The sequence below is a fragment of the Heliconius melpomene genome, chromosome 7, assembly GCF_056956725.1.
Source record: "Heliconius melpomene rosina isolate 202511_hmr_F chromosome 7, ASM5695672v1, whole genome shotgun sequence".
In the NCBI taxonomy this organism is placed as follows: Eukaryota; Metazoa; Arthropoda; class Insecta; order Lepidoptera; family Nymphalidae; genus Heliconius; species Heliconius melpomene.
In genome coordinates, this window is record NC_140395.1 from 9,209,544 (window position 1) to 9,228,722 (window position 19,179).

Here is a 19,179-nt window from a genome sequence, read left to right on the forward strand (position 1 = left end):
GAAGAACATTCCGCAAAAGAACCCGTCATGTTATGAGAATGGTGATGCATCATGCATAATATGCTGAGATGGCACGCTTTAATAATGTTAAACAGGTATCTATTTTCTTTCACAGCTGCATGGATGTGCATGGAGTTTGTGTATTGTCATAATATAATATTCTATTTACAAGTCAAATACATATAAAATTTGGTTTGTTTTTATGTGGTCAATTCATCACTTGATTAATAATAACATTGAAATGTGAAAAAATTATAAACTATATGGATAAAATATTATATGTAATAAAAAACGAAGCCTAATGATTTGTTTTGTCCTATTCTTACGAGAATTTAGAAACCCGGTTAAATTTGAAGAGCTGTAAAAAACCTAGATAAATTAATCCTCTTTTTTCTCTTTCCTTACCTTACTTTTTAAAATCCTTAACTACAAAAATTTTCCTACCTACGCTCCCGCTTCAACGTTCTTCCTCCTCCTTCACGCTCTAGGCGGTCGTGTGTCGTTCCGGCGCTTGACATACCTAGAAGCAATACCAAATTCATGCAGAAGTCCTTTTCCGTATATGCCTCATCCCTTTGGAATCAACTCCCTAATCCTATCCAGAGAAGCCCTTCCCTAAAATCCTTTAAAACCCAATTAAAAAAGCACTTACAAACTGGGAACAATTAATATATATTCCGACAGAGTTTCAAATTATTGCATTTCATTTTTCTTGTCATTTAAGTCATCATAATAATATAATATTTATGTATTCATATAATATTTATAATTATGTATGTATTTTTTTTATAGAATATATCTGTAGTGTGTGTATATATGTATATGTAGTTTATATATATATTATTGTATATTTATATTTATAGATTCAAATATAATATTTTTCTGTTATGCACTATACTCTCCCCGCTATTTCACAAATATCCATTTCCACTGATAGGCTGGAAGAGATTTCTTTTAGAAATAAGCCCACCCTTGTCAACAAAATTTTTCTTCTCTTAAGTTTCTGTATTTTGTTTTTTGTGCAATAAAGAATATATATATATATATATATATATATATTAATTAAATTATCCAAATCTGTAGTAGAAAACCCTATATAGGTAAGATTGTTTCGTTAAGATTATTATTTTATAATAAAATGACCAAAAAAAAAAATTTTGCTGCCAAAAGAAAATGTATTAAAAAAAGTCAGTTACTTTTGTTTATAATTTTTCTATTTTCCATTTTCAAAGTAATGGGAAAGTTGAATACAACTTAATTTTTTTACAAATAATAATTTATTATATTTTCTGTATAGTTGCTAGTATACGAGATAGGTACATCGTGAAATCCCTTTGCACCTCTTTTCTGGAGATGGCGGTCGGAGAGAGGCGACCCCGCACATAAACCTAAGCTTATACTAGGAGTACCCACAACATATTAAAAAAAAATCATCCTCTGGAAAACGCAGGCTAAGGTATAAAAAATGTAACATTTTATTGGATTATCAAGGCATTCATGTTTACATGTAGGTGTAGTGTAGGTACTGGGCGAATATCCGTCATACCTACTCTACTACACTATTACCATCTCGCGTCGGCCCCACCACGGCCGGTGCGCCTACGCCGACCCGCCGTTCACTTGGCGCACTCATATTCAGAACGTCAAAGACTACGCGCGCACAGCTTACAAATATACATTAATAAAAACAACAGTATCGTGATGGAGAAGGAGCACCAGCCAGACTCCATGGCTACTATAACCATGAAACCGGAGTACCCGCCCTCTGAAGTATACAGTGCTTCAGAACCTCCGCCGGTATGTAATATAATTGCAATGTCAATTTCGTTATTGTGTCTGGTCACTTCCCGGTTTATTCTATCACAAATTGTGGCTTTAATTTTATTTCTTTTATTATCTTTTACGAATGTGACAGATCAATTTATTTTGTGTGTGTATTTCTTTGTTGATTATTAGTATGTAGATACATATATATGGAATACGTACCTATATAATTTATTAGAAATATTTAATTGTCAATTGTGTACATAAAAGGTTAGAGAGTTCTATCTCTATTCTATATCGTAAATCGTGTAGGTAAGTTATATCGTAAAACGATGGGAAAGCGCCTTTCTCTCTGACAGCGGCTGTTAGGCCGCTGACGCGTAGCCGACCGTTTGTGGATCGGTGTTTAATGATACAGTACGGTCAACAAGTCGTGGCCGCCCTGAAGTTAGGTTTTCAGATTTTTTGCGCATTGTTCGCTCAGGGAGATAATAATTAAAAGTAAAAAAAATTCTAAGATCAAATCTGCGCAGCCATCTACAGCTAACTTCAGGACGGCCACAACTTGTTGACTGTACTGTAGTTATGTTATTGTATACTTCTTTGTCATAAGCTTTTTAAAGACAACGAGTAAGTTAGATATTTGAATAAGCAACATATTTTAACATTTACTTATTATATAAATTAATTTTAATTGTTCTTATAATTCAATGAAAATATATATAAAAATATAACAACATATATGACTAGATATAGAAATAGTGTTGGCATGCGATGAACCGCTAGTACGTGAGCGAGGTTCCAACTTGACCGGTTCTTTTCGTCATGTTATTCAATTAATGTTGAATATTAATGTGTGACTGTCAACATCGTCTTTTTCTTTGTAAAGTTCAAAAAAACTATATCTATAACTTCATATATTTCTGCGGGAAAAATATATCGAAGAAATACTGATTTAAAAAATAATTCATTTTTCATATAAAACAGATATATTTGAAACATAGTGTCTTATTTAAATAAATATCTTCCTGAAGATAGTTGGTAAAGTAAAGCGGATGAGGTTGTCGCTAGTTAGTTTAACCTATTAGTGTGTTGCGAATCAACAGCATACACGAGATAAGATTTGTTTCTTTCTGAGAAGTATGAGATATGTGCCCATAAATGTGGGAGAATCATTGTTCTATTGTTCTTACTCATCATTATAATAACTATTATATAATTACAGTCGGTCACGCGAAAACACGACGCGATAAATCAACAACATTTTAGAAATGTTTATTATTTTTATAAAAACATATACAAAATAATGTTCTCAAAATAATATAAGTTGATGATATTACTTCTATAAAACAAATGAATAGCTTTAAAAAAGCACTTAGCTCTACAATGGCTCTACTTTCGAATATGTGTAATATTTAATTATGGCAACATAATATATATTTTTTAAAATTATTCGTAACACGTACGTAGGTACGTATTTACATACATATGTACATATATCAAATGTATTAGAGAGATACATTAATAAATATATAAAAGAATACATATGCAATACGTATAAAAATATTGTGTTAAAAGACCAGGGAAAACCCTGTCCTGTATATACAAAATAAAAACGAAGTAGCGCAGTGGAATGAAATCGTTACCGACGACTAAGTTGACCAAGGCGCGCTGGACAATGGCGCTTGCGTCATACACTTCCACTTCAAACGACTCTAACGACTCTATAAAAACATTGTTTACCTTTAATATTTGCCTTTGATTTATGTACGTGAAAATAATTTAACAATATTTCAATACTTAATTTTTTATTTTTATTTTATTGATCATACAACGTATCTATAAACAGTCGGAGCTCGTTGATGTCTTTCGGTAATATTATAACTATATTTTATATTCTACTTCTAAGCTTCTTTTTAGCTATTCGCATTTAAGTTTTAATGGAAACCTTACAAAGAAGAGATCTTCTTAAGTAAGCAGCTTTGTAGTGTAAAATAATGTATAAACAAAACTAGGATGTGAAAGGAGCTGACATCAATTTTCTCCTTTCTTCATTATTGTACCGTTTATTCTTTTGTAATTTAGTTGGGTCAAATAAAAATTAGCTTTGTTTGAAAAAGTCCGTACCTACTTTGAATGGACAAACGAATGAGGTGTCAAATGACCGCGAAGGTCTTGTGAAGCAATGAATCGTACTATAAGTATACTTAGACATAAATATAGATCTTTTTAGAATTCAAAGGCGTATAAAAATTATATTTTAATCGTTGTCGTTGGTTAAAGATTGAATAGAGTTAATATTGATGTTACTTTTAGTCGTAAATATGGCACTATCAGTTTTATTTAGATCACTGGAATATAAGGGAAAGTGTTCGAAATAGGTTAATGTTAATTTTTATTCAGTAATAATTATGGCAGAAAGTTGGGAACGGAAGTGTCTTAATGATATTGGAGAGTCTTGACATTATGGTCTCGGGTTCTTTCTGTACCCAGCTATGTGCATAGCAAGGATACAGTGTGAACCAAAAATATATGAAAACTATGCCAATTAATGACTGTATGCAATTTAGATTTTTGAAGAATAATTTTGTGATATAATTTCTTCGTTAAACGATCGACATTTGACCAAAATGTTATGTAACAATTTACCTCTAATAAAAGTGATACAAATTGCAATCTATTGTATGAAATCACATTCGATATAGTTTCGAAGTGACAGTTGCAATATCAATTATTTTTTATTATTGACATTAAACATTTAGATTGTTATACTCTCGATAGATTTTGTTTTCCAATGTGGAGACGCTTTCTCTAGAGGTGCAGAGGTACTGCATTAATAATTGTTAAAGTAAATACTATCATTTGTTAACTACTTACCTAGCTAGCTTTCTATTCATTTATGTTGTAAAAACATGTCTTATCTGCTTTTAAAGTTTAACCTTGTGATTTATTTTTAAACTGAGCTAAAAGAACTATTGATTTTATTGTGTCAAGTATTGCACTTTTCCCTGTAGATAATAATAATACATTTTGTACTCGTATGACGATTAGATACGTTATTACCTATAAATGCACAGTATGCACAGTAGTTTATTACGTATATAAACTATTTTACTATTATAGGAAAATATTATAGCCTTTTAGTGTTGAAATAAAAGCGAAATATTTTTTTAATTAAAGTGAATATTCTTATATTGGTATTGTTTGTATTTTTTATTTTATTTATTCCTTTTGTTTCTGTATAAGTATATTTATATAGGTGATTACTGTAAAACAATATAAAACAATGTTAACTGACATACACAAGTTAATTAACGTAAATTAAAAAAAAAAACATATCCACCATTAATCGTCGGATTTAAAACATGCAAATAAGTTAGTTGCAGGTGTATGATATAAGCCTTTCGAGTGATATTGATATACTAGTGTAGCTATACAAAATAAATATATGCTATACAAATATACATCGCTATTTAATTAATTAAACTAAGAAATAATGTTTATTTGAATAGCAAAAGCAATTATTTGTAACAATACTTAATATTTGATAAATAATATTGATCCCCAGATTTTAATGAATTAGAAACAAATTTGAAATGTAGTAGCATATTTGTTTTTTATATCTTTTTATTTCTTAAATTGTCAATAGTATCATTAATATGTACTAAAATAATGTTATATTTGGGACAGGCATACCGTCAGAGAATGTCATCTTCTGTGCAAATCGCGCGTATTGCGGCCCTGACGGTAGTGGCAGCGTCGTTCATCCTCGGCTCCTTCATCTTGGCATCAAGCTGGATATCAGCACGCGCCTCTTGCCATCAGTTGGAACAGCTCGATGCCATGCTTGACAAGGAACTGGCATTGGAGGGCAGACCATACGGAAATGATGGTTTAATGGCAGTAAGTATTTTTATGCAATATGTTTTTTTTACAGATTTTTTACGGTGTAACCGCATGTAGCAGGTCCATTAGCCTAGTTAGTGTTAAGACACTCCGCTACCTACTCGAGTAGGAATTAAGAGGGAATTTACAGTCACACACTTGTGCCCCTGCGTCACGACTGGTTTCAATATTTTTTTATTTTATTAATCGATAAAATAAGTTTTTGCTCTACTCAAATGACTTTGCAGGAATACACCTCATAATGTCTTCTATTGACAAGTAATCAATCGCTTATTAACAATAATAAGTGATAATATAATAGTGCTAGTATTATTTTTATAAAATCGAACTTGCTAGCAGTAATAATTTATATTTTATAGACGTTTTATAATAATATATAATTATTATTTTAAAATAGTTATATATTACGTATATTGTAAGTATAATACATATTTGTTAAGTCCAAACAAGTGGGGCGCCGTGTTGTCTTGATAAATATTTTTCTTACCTTTAAGCCTAAATGTTTTAACCACGCAAAATAAACATCCATCTGTTTATATGTCATTTAAGAAACAAAAGAATACTTTAAATAATATTAAATTTCTATAAAACTTTGGCAAATATTGTATAGGTAAGCATAACGATTAATTCATATTAGCTTTATTAATTGTAAAATAAAAAATTATATTAATCTAAACTTATATAATAAACTAGCGGACGCGCGCAGCTTCACTTGCGTATTTAGGGGTGAATTCTAATAACCCATGAAACATGTGTTCGATTAAATATTTTTAAGAGTCTAAATTTCAAATTTTATAAAAATCAGTTGCGATTTAAAGATTTTTCCATACAAATTTTCAACCCCTTATTTACACCCTTAGGGGGTGAATTCTAGAAAACCATGAAACACATGTTCAATTAAATATTTTTAAGGGTCTAAATATCAAGTTTTATAAAAATCGGTGGCGATTTAAGAATTTTTCCATACAAATTTTCAACCCTTTATTTGCACCCTTAGAGGGAGAATTCTAGAAAACGATGAAACACGTGTTCAATTAAATACTTTTAAAAATCTAAATTTCAAATTTTATAAAAATCGGTGCCGATTTAAAAAAAATTCCATACAAACTTTGAACCCCTATTTTAACCCTTTAGGGTTAAAATTTTTCAAAATCCCTTCTTAGTAGATGTCCAGATTATAAAAGTAAACATCTGTCCAAATTTCACGTTTCTACCATCAGCGGTTACGGCTGTGCGTGCGTCTTACCTCAGTCAGTGAGGACAAGTCCTTTTATATATATAGAAAGTCCTTTTATATATATAGATAATAGTTCTTGATCAACTATGAAAAGTACGTAAAATTAATATTCTACGTGTATAAATGGAACATTTAAATACGAGACGCTCGTTATACAAATTAGTTTAAAAGAAAAATAAAATGTAAATTCATATTAAATGAAATGATAAAAATAATTATAAATAGATTAAGAAAGATAGAACATGAGCCAAGTTTCTGTAATATCCGCTATATGTTTTATGTATACTAAAACATTATGAATGCATTAAGCGACTAGATCTTTAACAAAATGTCTTTTTATATTACTTTCAACATTACTTATGATAATATTATGGTACTTTAATTTCACTTGAGGCTATCGCGGGTACGACTCCACTCGGGGGAATTAATTATTATTTACTAATACTTTCATGTACTCTCTCCGCTACTCAACACGCAATCCCTTGCAAAATTCGACGGAAAGTGGGGAACGGAGTGTCCTAACACCTGTTCCTGCCTATCATGCTATATGCGGGATGGTATACGATTATTTTATTATAAATTTCACTTTCATGCTGAAGAAATTATGGTTCCTTTGAAGCTCACTAGCATTTGTCGTCAGACGTATTTCCCCCCCGGTCGGTGGAACAACTTATTTTCCTCACGAGCGTCGTTCGTGACCAGCGTAGCTGAACCGCTTCACTTTAAATTCAGTTGCAATTTATTGGCGGATGACGGATTCGGTCCCGGTCAATAACGTCCCTTCATTAGTTCGCCACTGATTTATTGTATTTATTTCTTGTGTGGAATACGAATCTGTTGCTTGTTCATTTAGAATATCTTAATGTAAATATATTAAAAGAGGTACAAAATATATAAAAAAGGTACGAAACAAGATTGTTTTGCTGTTGTTGATGATATTACAAAAATTAGCTGTATAATCTAAGTTATTGAATTAAAAAAATATAACATCGATGTATCCACTAGAGGCTAAGATAGATTCGTCATTAACTTATATTTCGTGTGTTCTAAATATGTCGATTAATCAAGTTCATTGACCTTTTGCACTTCTTATGATTTGAAATATGTCTCTATATGTACGAGTAGAAAAATGATTTATTATTTCATTTTTCGTTGTTAAAATACAAATACTGCTGACCTACCGCTGGGAATATGTCAAAAAAAAAATCAGCTTCACACTGTATCCCGCTCACAGCAGGGTAGGCAGGCTAGTGTTAATACACTCCGTTCCCCACCTTCTGCCGAATTCTGGATGCATTGCGTGGGAATATATTTAAATTTTCTTAATTCTTTCATGAAATTTGTTCCTTATCTTATTGCCATTTATTGGGTTCAAATTCAATGTTGTATGTTTTCAATTAAATAAAATAAACTGATTTATAAAAGAAAATCTAATTTTAATACTGACATTATCATACCTTCGCGTGGAGTCTTACCGTCTTATAATATAGTAAGTATATGTAGGTCCTGCCTCGACGTATGTTTATGGTAGCGTCTTATTGCAAAGTCCGCTGTGCCACGACGCGATGCCACCGTACCGGATCACCTTGAATCTTCACATTACGCAAAACTGTGGTTCTAACAGCTCTCTTAATGAACCCCAACAAAAACTACAGTTGAGAAATTTAATGGTTTGTTTTCTTACAAAATACAACTGTTATTTCATTCCGAATTTGATAGCTATGTGTAAGTTTAATAAACATTGATTCTATACGCTTTTACATGTTTTATCTGAAGGCATTTATTATTAAATAGTGTGATTATTAAATGTATATTTTTAATTAACTTTCTCGTAGTAGTGTTGAGAGGATTGATTGTTTGTTGCTTTTTCATAGGGGTCACAAATGATAAAATAAGGAAATTTTGGAGAACCCTATTTTAAGGCCTCGCCTTGTATTTCGTTATGTATGTTGCTAAATATTAAGAAATATGCAAAGATACCTTATTTAATAGTAAAGCAAATGTAAACTCCTACCAAGCGTGGTGGAGGTCAAATAGAATTAAATATAACTGTGTGTTTTAAAATAAATATTTTAAAAGAACTAGATATACATGTCTAAAGTATAACAATAACCTGACTTATTAGAGTTGAAAATAGAGTTTTTATTTATAAAATGTATCCGATTGTTTGATATAAAAAAAATGTTTATATTCAATATGTTTTAAATACGTTTCATTTGCAGTTATATTATGTTAAACCATGAAACAACTTTAAATAGAATTAAATAATACGAAATCATAAATAATATTTTTCTATTTCGCAACAGTTAGTGAAAGTTGTATCTACTGCGGTCATTGACTCCGGTTCATGGGTGCATCTCTGTTTTACGGAAACTGCAAATTAATATGTCACTTATTTGTTAAAAACACAAATATTGTTTTTGTAAAGTAATGTACGTAACGTGATATATTATTATTAATAAATATATAATTCTAATCAGTTTATACTATGTTCAATTAGTGAAAGATTTCGATTTTGATGAAAGATCGTGGGTTCGATTTTCACTTAAGGAAATCAAATATTTAATGTTTTCATGTCGAGAACAAATTCCGCCACTCAACAAGTGGGGAGCGGAATGTCTCAATACTAGGCTCCCTTTACCTATCCTGTTATAGCGTGAAACAGTAAAAAAAAACAGTATAAAGCTAAATAAATATATTTAAACTAAATAATCGTGCAACGTTATGTTAAAGAAAATATATTGAAGGTATGGATAATACATAGCACTTATCGTAATGCTTTATTCATTTTGCGTGAGGTGTTAAAACTTTCCTTTACCTTTTATGTTTCATATGCAATGATGTAATGAAGACTTATCTTTGCTAAACACTTTCACTTACCGCTTAGTAAATTACGAGTATGTGTTGTTCCCTTGATTTGAACTAAAGTTAATTTAAAAATATTATTCTTTTTATTTATATTATACAATCGCTTTAGTGTCGACGCGAAACGCGGGGTTGAGTTACGCCACTTAAAACGCAATGCCTCCAGAATTTGATGGAAAGTGAGGAGCATAGCATAGTGTTTTTTTAAACTAGGCTCTCTCTGCTTATCCTATTATGGTTTTTACGTATCCTATTATGGTCTTCTTGCGTGGTGCTGAAAAAAAAACATATATTATGAGAATTGTAAATATGTGTGTAACGTAATTGTCGTCAGCAACCGGATATGCGCGATTTACGGCTCGTGCATAACATCCGTCAACCCCCACAATCTCCGGCGTGATCGGATAATTACTATTGACCTTGCTATCAATATTCACGGTTGCCAACGAAATAGGAATAAGAATTAAATGTGTGTCGAAAAACACAGTGTTTTAACACCAGGTTCTCTTTGCCTATCCTGCTGGATACAGGTGACGCTAAAAAATATGAGAAAACCTTATTAAACTTAAGGAGAATTGCAGTTGTCATGTGTGTGTATAATATTGTTTAATTATTTAAGTATAAAGTATTATTTTATATATATTTTTTTAAATTTTATTTATTCACATATGAAGAAAAAGCTTTATTTTTTATCACTTTCCTCATTGACTAAAATATATGGCGACTGTTATGTAAGCCTTAACGTATAATATCTTATATTATTTTAAATTAATAATAATTTTAAAGTTTAGAACATTGCAGACTAATTACTATGTGTGTACTTTATCTCCTTGTTTTATTTTATGAGGTAATTTAATACTGCAGCTCTACTTTCTATCTTTATTATTAAGACGGGCTTTCAATTTGAAAACTTGTATTGAACTTTCGAACTAATTACTTCATTTGCTTCATTATTTACTTTACTAAAGTCAAATTGCACGTTAACTAGTATTTCATTGTTATACGACGCAATATTTAAAAAAAAATCAGGTAATCAGGCAATGCGTGTAGAGTGGCGGAACTTAACGCCGCGCTTTGCGAAATGAAAGGATACATTTAACAACAATAATTTTATTTTAAATACTTTGACTGTATGTTATCAAAAATAACTGCCACACAGTTTATAGTTAACGCGGTTGTATTCTTATAAATAGTTTTTTTTTTTGTAATTTCGATATGAATAAACGTTATTATTATTAATTCTGGATTCAAAGGGCGCAGGACCGGAGAGTGGCGGGCATTAGGGAAGGCTATGTCCAGCTGTGGATTTTGAAAGGCTGATGGATGGATGGATGATTATTATTTAAAGTACCCGAATATATATATTTTTTTGTACTATAATACTTTGACCTCAGCGATCACGTAATTCAAGTACTATTCTACCGTTTACAGTTTCGTAAAGCAGTAAAAGTGTAGTGGGCGTCGTCGTCGGTACAATGCGACAATTGCCAACGTAATCGTCGTTTTCTATCGGTTGCGGTCGCGAACACTTCGCGCTTGGCTGCTTAGTTGTTGACACTACTTCAAATCGTTTTTCACACTTAATATGCTTTTTTATACATATTTAACCCCCCAAAAATTGTTATACTGCTAGGAAGTATTATGTGAAGTTTGAGGCCAGTTGTGGCACAGGGGCACGAGTGTGTGACTGTGAAAGCCACTGGGTGAGGGTTCGATCCCCACTCGAGGATATGAAATATTTATTTAAATGTATATTTTCATTTCTCCGCTCGTGTGTCCAGTCAAAGCGTATCGTTGAGTTCCGCCACTCAACACACTATGCCCCCAGAATAAACTTAACACTAGGTTCCCTCTACGTACTCTGCTGCGGAATACAGCGTGGAGCTGTATTATAAATATATATATATATATATATATATATATATATATATATATAACTTTAAAATACAGTCTTTAAGTTCATCGTTGGCGGAAAATGTGAAAATAATAGGGCACGTAATGTCTTCCACGTACTTGCCAATTATCTTCTATGCAAAAGTAAACTTTTAAATTTTATTATTCCTAATCCTTATATTAGTAAAATGACTGCAGTATCATTGGTAAACTGATTGTTATACAAAACTGTCATGATTGTCAAATTTAATAATGTTATTTAAATTATTCATCCTAGCTTCATCCCGCTGTATCCCACACACAACAGAGTAGACAGAATGAATGTGGAACTCAGTGTTAAGACACTCCGTTCCCCATTTTCTGCCGAATTCTGGTGGCAACGGCGCGCTTTGCCTCGAGACCAGGGCGAAGAAATCAAAATATAAATTTAAATAAATATTTCTTTTCATCGAATGGGGATCGAACCCACAACCAGTCGCGTAGATAGTCAGACACTTGCCTATTTATTTTCAATTATTGAAATATAAGATATGCGAGTGAACAATGAAGTCTTATGAAGGTTTCTCTCTCTTTATTTCCCTTACGCGCGATTGTATTAAGTACAATTGTCGCTATTGTAAGAATTTTGTAGGGAAACATAAAATCTTTGTCAAAACAAACAGATGTCATAGAAAATCCTTTTACTTTTGTTATGGCATATATATCTATGTATGCTTCTTATGTAAAATCTGTTTTTCCTATTTCCTTGATATTTTGTATAGAAATGTCTCTATATTTTTTTAAATAATTTCCTTTCCTTCAAATATATTGTGCAAACCATTTGTAAACATAAAATTGTCTGTATACTTTGGATGCAAATAGCCTTGCATTTTTTTAATGCATATTCTTAAACTGTAATCTTCTACCTACTTATTAGGTATATCTTGTGAGAACTCCGTAATTGAGCTAAACAATGTAAGTGTATGTGTGGGTCTTACTTACGTAGATACCTAAATGGCGAAAATAACTTTAGATAAATTGGTTGGTACTGAGTGTTAGGTTTAAACAAATTTTCATTTTGAAATAATATATTCTAACATATATAATTTTGTCGTACAATTATTGTTTATAAAGACAAATTGACAATATTTTTTACAAAAACTAACAATTACTTTCATAATAAACTTAAAGTAAATAAAATATTAAAAGGAACATTAAATTTCTGAGACGCAAATATAATATTTGCATAATTAAAGAGAACGTTACGTAAGGAATTGTGGACTTGTGTACTAAGCGCCGCCATCTTAGATGAGCTCTGACGGTTTTTCTGAAAGTGAGCGGTTCCGCTAGGCTTGGCCGAAGTTTTTGTAAATACTGTACTTTTGCTTTGAATTATATATATAATACAATTAAAAAGGAGATTTTATGACAATATAAATAAAGTAATTATTATAAAAACATTAATGAGTTTAAAAAAGGAATAATGAAATGGTATATCACAGTTTTATAATTCTTCTTCTTTATAGCCGTTGTGTTTTGAATTACAATCACGTTATATAATACTTACCTGCCATTACAACAATGATTTCGCAGAGCACAATCTAATAATTGGTTATCAACTATTTCCGTCAATTCTCTGTAATTCATCGCGTTGATGTCACTTTTGGTATAATTTTAAATTTATAGTACTTACTTACTTGTCAATGTAAAGTGAATGAATTAATATAATAATAATAATAAATATAAAAATAATAATCACATAGTATCCCGCATACAGTAGGGTAGGCAGAGGGAACCTAGTGTTAAGGCAATCCGTTTCCCATTTTCCCCAGAATTCTAGAAACATTGTGTGTTGATTGGAGGCACTCAACGCCGCGCTTTGTCTCGACACCAGATCGAAGGCGAAGTTATGAAATTATAATAATAATTATTTTATTTCCTCGAATGGGGGTTGAACCCACAACCAGTCACGTTTACAGTCATTCGTCGCACAGTCGCACGTCCTACAGTCACCGCTACGACTCGTCTCAAATTATTGTAATAATATAAATAATTTTGTTTTTTGTTTTAAGGATGAGCCATTGCCGATAGCAAATGCTCATGCCCTCCATGGGTCGCCTTCACTTGTAGCTGAAACGTCGTCTCCACCAGCGAAATTAAAATCAGTGCCGTCTCCTGACAGCCTCTTGAAAGAGGATCCTTTAAGTCACGCTGAATCCAAAGTTGATGAAGATAAATTACAGGTATGTATTAAAAATACAACATGGAGAAAATTGACATAAAATTAAACGGATCTTTGTATGTACTTGGAAGACTTATAATAAAAAATGTTATTAGTAACAAAATATTTTTTATAATTTTTGTCTGTTTGTCTGTGCGTTTGTTCACGCGAATCTCAGAAACGGCTTAACCTATTTAAATTGGATTCTGGCTAGCTTCTTTCTTCTTTCTTTGTCTTATTTCAGTAGGTTCACAAATGAGGCAATACGTTTACAGAAAAAGTGTTTTTATTATTTATTTAGTTATGGATATTGTCCCTCAGATAATAATGTTCTTAGATCATGAAAAGTAATTAATATAAGAAAATAAATAATTCTGTTGTACAAGAGGGCGAAGCCACGCGGCGGCCGCTAGTATAATAATGTATCTGTCTACATCACTGATAACCGTCTAAGAGAACATAAAAATGTAAACATACATTTTATAACATCTATGGCGGAGGTTAAAAATAATACGAGGAAAACACTGAAGAAAATTGTCGTAACGTTGTTATTCTTTTATTAAAAGTGGAAAAGTACCACTATAGTAATGTTCAAATATAATAAATTTTATATGTATATATAATTTGTAGAGTATATAATTTATATGTAAATAGTTACGTCCACTCATTATAATAGTCATTTGGCTCACGAGAAAGTGTCATTAAAGTGTATATCTGCTTGAATGCGCACTCTGTTAGTGTTTAACTTACATGCTGTAACTACTTTATAATTTTCTTATTCATTATTCTCATATGCACGTTGATATTTGCTTAATGAGACTCTCATTTTGAACGGGACTGTCCCGCTTTTCCGTTATGTGTCCCGTCCCTAAAGTTGGAACGGGGCCGTAAATAAGTCCCGTTTTACGAAAGGGCACGAAAATTAGGTCGGTCGAATCACGTCGTCAATTTTTGAATAGATTTATGAAATGGATAATCCACTGAAAAAAACGAAAGCCTCCAAACTTTTAACGATAATTAACAAAATCGATGTCCCGTTTTCAGCAAAAATAATGGTCACCTTATATAATATACCTACCAGTCGCTAAACACCCAAGTGATGTGTTCTTAGATGAAAAGTACTAACACATACATACAAATAAAGCCTTACGTAATACGTTACGTAAATTCATATCAATAGTAATTTCCATCCAGGAGTGCAAATATATAAATGCAATGGACTGTATATCTATGCTAGTAGTGATGTCATCAGCTTTCACTCGTGTTTGAGAGCTTCTGCCGGTGCATGAGGTCCCCGCTCTTCGACCGTTGCACCGATTGTGAAAGCGGATATTGCTTAGGCTTTATCTTTCACATCGCTTAAGTAACTACAAATATTAAATGAAATGTCGTCTTCATATGTACCCATCTGTTCGTGACACATCTATAACTTTTATAATGGATACTGTCAATTCTGTACATTGAATATAAATTATAAATAAATTTTCAGAAAAAAAAATATATGTACAAGTATTAGAAGCCTTAAAGTATATATTCTTTTCTTTTGCCAGTCTGTTGTTAGCTTTTCACGTAAAAATTGTTTAAATGTACATAGTTAATAGCCATCGAGGACATATAAGCTATAATTAAATTGAAAAATTGTGAATACCTGATGTGAAACTTTAGAAACTCCTTTAATTTCTATGAGATATTAATATTCGGTAAACATAATGAATATTCTGTTTATATAAAAAAGAAAACGCAGAAATATCTTTCCGGCAACGTTACTGGTAACGGTAACGCTTTGCGGCATGCAGAAAATGGAAGTAGTATGACAAAGTAGTACTACTTTATGTAAAAATTTAAGGAGATTTCTTCATAAAACCAGTCAAGTAGTAAATAAAAACAAGTCACGTTTGAGCGCAATTCATTTCGTTCATAGGAAATTACTTTATCGAAATTCCAAATGTCGTAAATCTAAAGTTCCTTCCTAAATTATCTGTGGCAAATTCAATCCTGGAAGTTTTTACCGCTGTCTAAAGGCACTTTTATTTTAGCTTGTTTCTCAACCCATGTTACTCTGGGACGTGTTTAGGAATATATAATAAAAATAAATTATTAGCTTTATTTATTTATTTTTAAATAGCATTTTTGTGTGTTGTCACAACTGCGTAAAGTGTTTTTAACCATATCGTAGATATTTAGTTAAAGATTAAATAATAATTTATCTATTCTATTGATCGTAATATTTACAAACGGAGTATAGAACAATAGTGCGCAGGCGCATTGTCTTGCGCCGGATGTCCGAGTGTATTGTGGCCAACAAACAGCACAGAACGAGATATTCATTTCATACGAGATTTACATCGAATATTATTAATTACATGTCAATATTTTCTTGTCATAACAGTCTCACTTCGACTTTCTTTTTGTTATCTGTTAATATTATTGTTATGTTTTGCGTAACATTCTCTATAGAATTAAATTTATATGATCTATTTGAAAGAAAGTAAATAAATAATATAATGAAAATATGTACCCAACAAATTAAAGTAATAGTCTATATAAAACTTCCAATACGATATAAAAACACCTGCATTATCTCCAAATGGCGACCCATTGTGACATGTTGCTACGGTTGATTGTTGTCCTCACGAATGGTTGCAAAGTGGTGAAAGACTTTTATATGTTGAAATTATTTTTATACGCTTACGATAGCTTAGTTTTGCGTGTTTTAGTGACCTACAATCAATATATTTTTATTACATTTCATATTATATGCGTGTTATACATACACCTCACCTCTGCAACATATTATAAAGACATACATATATTGCTTTACTATATTAACAACTTACCTTATATAAGTACCTATCAAAAGTAAAAAAAATATTTGGTCTCTGGTCCATTTCTTTGTAATACTAGTGATTTAGTTTAAATAAAACATACTTATTTTGTAGACAATTTTAGAATGTTCTTTCATAAAATATGATTTCATGAACCCACAGTTCATTTCTTATTATTCGTGCTTGTTATAGTAGAAATATGTTATATTCTACAATTAATTTGGTTATTTATATAATTTTTTCGATTGAGAACCAATGAATCAAATAATGTAGGAATTTTGTCAGACAGACTATGTTTTGACGATCGCTTCACTCATTTTATATATTTAACAATGTTTCTACAGAAGACAAGGCAGAAATATGTATTTACATTTAAAACATCGTACTATTTTATTTTGCAGAAAATCGACGACGAAAAGGTCGAAACGGCCAATTCTGGTAGCGATGAGAGTTCCGAGTCGGATAGTTCTGGTGAAGAAGACGATGACGAGCTTATGCCTAAGTTCACGATGCCCATACGCTTTGACCTCGATGAGCTCGCGGGGGCTTTCTTAGCTAACAATCAAAAGTGAGTATCTTGACTTATTAAATCATGTCTACTTAATTTTTTTATAATTTTTTTGTTTTGGAACTTAAAATTTCGATACAATTACAGATTATTATTATAAACGGATACTAACGGACATTAAAACTTTAAATAACATAAGTTAACTTTGTGATAGATTTGAATTTAAACTATTTTTAAGTAGTATATTTATATTATCTTGTAAGTAACAATATTATGTTACGAAAGTACATTATAAACCGATATTTGTAATAATTTTGTTTTTTTATTTTTTCAGAGGACGCATGAATTGCGTAGTCGAGAGGCGCCATGAAGAAGCCATGGAGAAGCGGTTCCCGTTCAATCTTCTTAGTGCATTGACATCTCGCAGTCCCCAGGCTGAACGTATTTCCATCATCTGTCACGGTGGTGAGGAACGGTGAGTATTTAGAATTAGAACATTATATTTAAGACGTGATTGCGATATATATTATTGCATCAATAATACTGTCTTTAGTCTTTTTTGTAGCTTCACGTAGCAGGGTAGGCAGAGGGAACCTCGTGTACTCTCTATCCCCCCACTTTACGCACGAGTGATGGAACTCAACTACGCTCTTTGTCTCATCCTGTTCTGTTCCCCGAGTGGAAATCGAACACACAACCGTCACGTTTACAGTTACATGATGTGCCTGTAAGGTGTCTATAGTCTTGTAACGTTATTTTTTTTTTGTATAATTTTCGCAAGAGGTTATCATATATACTCGTACTCTGATTTTGACTATTTATTAAAATAATATGGGGAATATAATAAATTTATATTTTACGCTAACAAAACTTTTAAAGTAAAGTAAGTAAAAAAAATCCAGGTACAACAAACGAATTGTGGTAACATACCTAATATTATAACTACTTACTTGTAAAAAAACTAAAGATTTTGAATCTTGAAATTTTGTTAACGTATTTGCAATACCGTGGTTAACGTGATATAAAATGATATTTTAGGTGGAAAATATTAAAAGAAATACGAGTACCTATGTTAGGATAACCGATTCAGTGAACGTCATGCTTTAACTTTGTTTAAATAACTATAAATCTTGATCGATAACCACATCGCATTCCAAAATAAAATGTTTTATTTTATAATGTAACGGATTAAATAGATTGATCAAACAATTGTATAATTGGAAAACGTGTTGAATAAGAAATACTCGTATTATATTAAACAATTTATAGTTTCAAATGTACAAAATTATAATTATATTAATATTGTAGCCATGGTGTGGGAGTGGGTCTGTAAATGTGATGGTTGCGGGTTCGATCCTTTTCCCGGGGCTCTCCTGCATGCAGGTTCCGTAGTAAAGGGGTTCAAAATTCTTATGATAATGGTAAAAACAGACTTTTACGTTTTTCTGTTGCTCACAATTTTTACGGCAATTAAGTTATGGTTATTATGGGAATATAAACATTTTTAACTTTTATTTCAAAGTGTATTAATATTAAGAATACAATATTTAGGTTAATGTACTTTGAAAACGTCGAAGAAAATATAAGAAAATCTCATTTTACGTTAATTTTTGTAAAAGCGTATCTCAATAAGGGAGAGTGCGCTACAAAGGCACTATGATGTTAATTTTATAAAGTGCGGGAAGTTTATCAGTGCTGTGTCTATGTGAGAGTTTAACTAAATTAAACACGACGAGTTCCGCCACTCAACACACAATGTCTCCAGGATTCGGTAGAAATTGGAAAGCGGAGTGTCTTGACACACCCTGCCGTAAAACCGAAAATAATAAAAATGAAAAATAATAATTAAGAAAAAAATGTTGGAAAATGTTTGTAATTTGTACATTAGGTTTGGATATCGATGTATTTATCTGCTATTTCTTTTTTTACATTTATAGTTATTAGAAAATAATATAAAAAATAACATGAAATTCTAATAACC

The 19,179-nt window shown here is 31.4% G+C and overlaps 1 protein-coding gene across 2 annotated transcripts in view; it reads left to right on the plus strand.

The window, feature by feature from the left end:
• Positions 1 to 1,615: 1,615 nt before the first annotated feature.
• Positions 1,616 to 19,179, plus strand: part of Msr-110 (DUF3736 domain-containing protein Msr-110) — a 38,741-nt gene continuing 21,177 nt past the window's right edge. For both annotated transcript variants that reach the window (XM_085188363.1, XM_085188364.1), the window contains exons 1-5: positions 1,616 to 1,797; positions 5,455 to 5,667; positions 13,717 to 13,887; positions 17,092 to 17,258; positions 17,533 to 17,673. In XM_085188363.1, the coding sequence (XP_085044489.1) occupies positions 1,702 to 1,797; positions 5,455 to 5,667; positions 13,717 to 13,887; positions 17,092 to 17,258; positions 17,533 to 17,673 (788 nt within the window). In that variant the 5' untranslated portion in view covers positions 1,616 to 1,701. The remainder of the gene's footprint in view (positions 1,798 to 5,454; positions 5,668 to 13,716; positions 13,888 to 17,091; positions 17,259 to 17,532; positions 17,674 to 19,179) is intronic.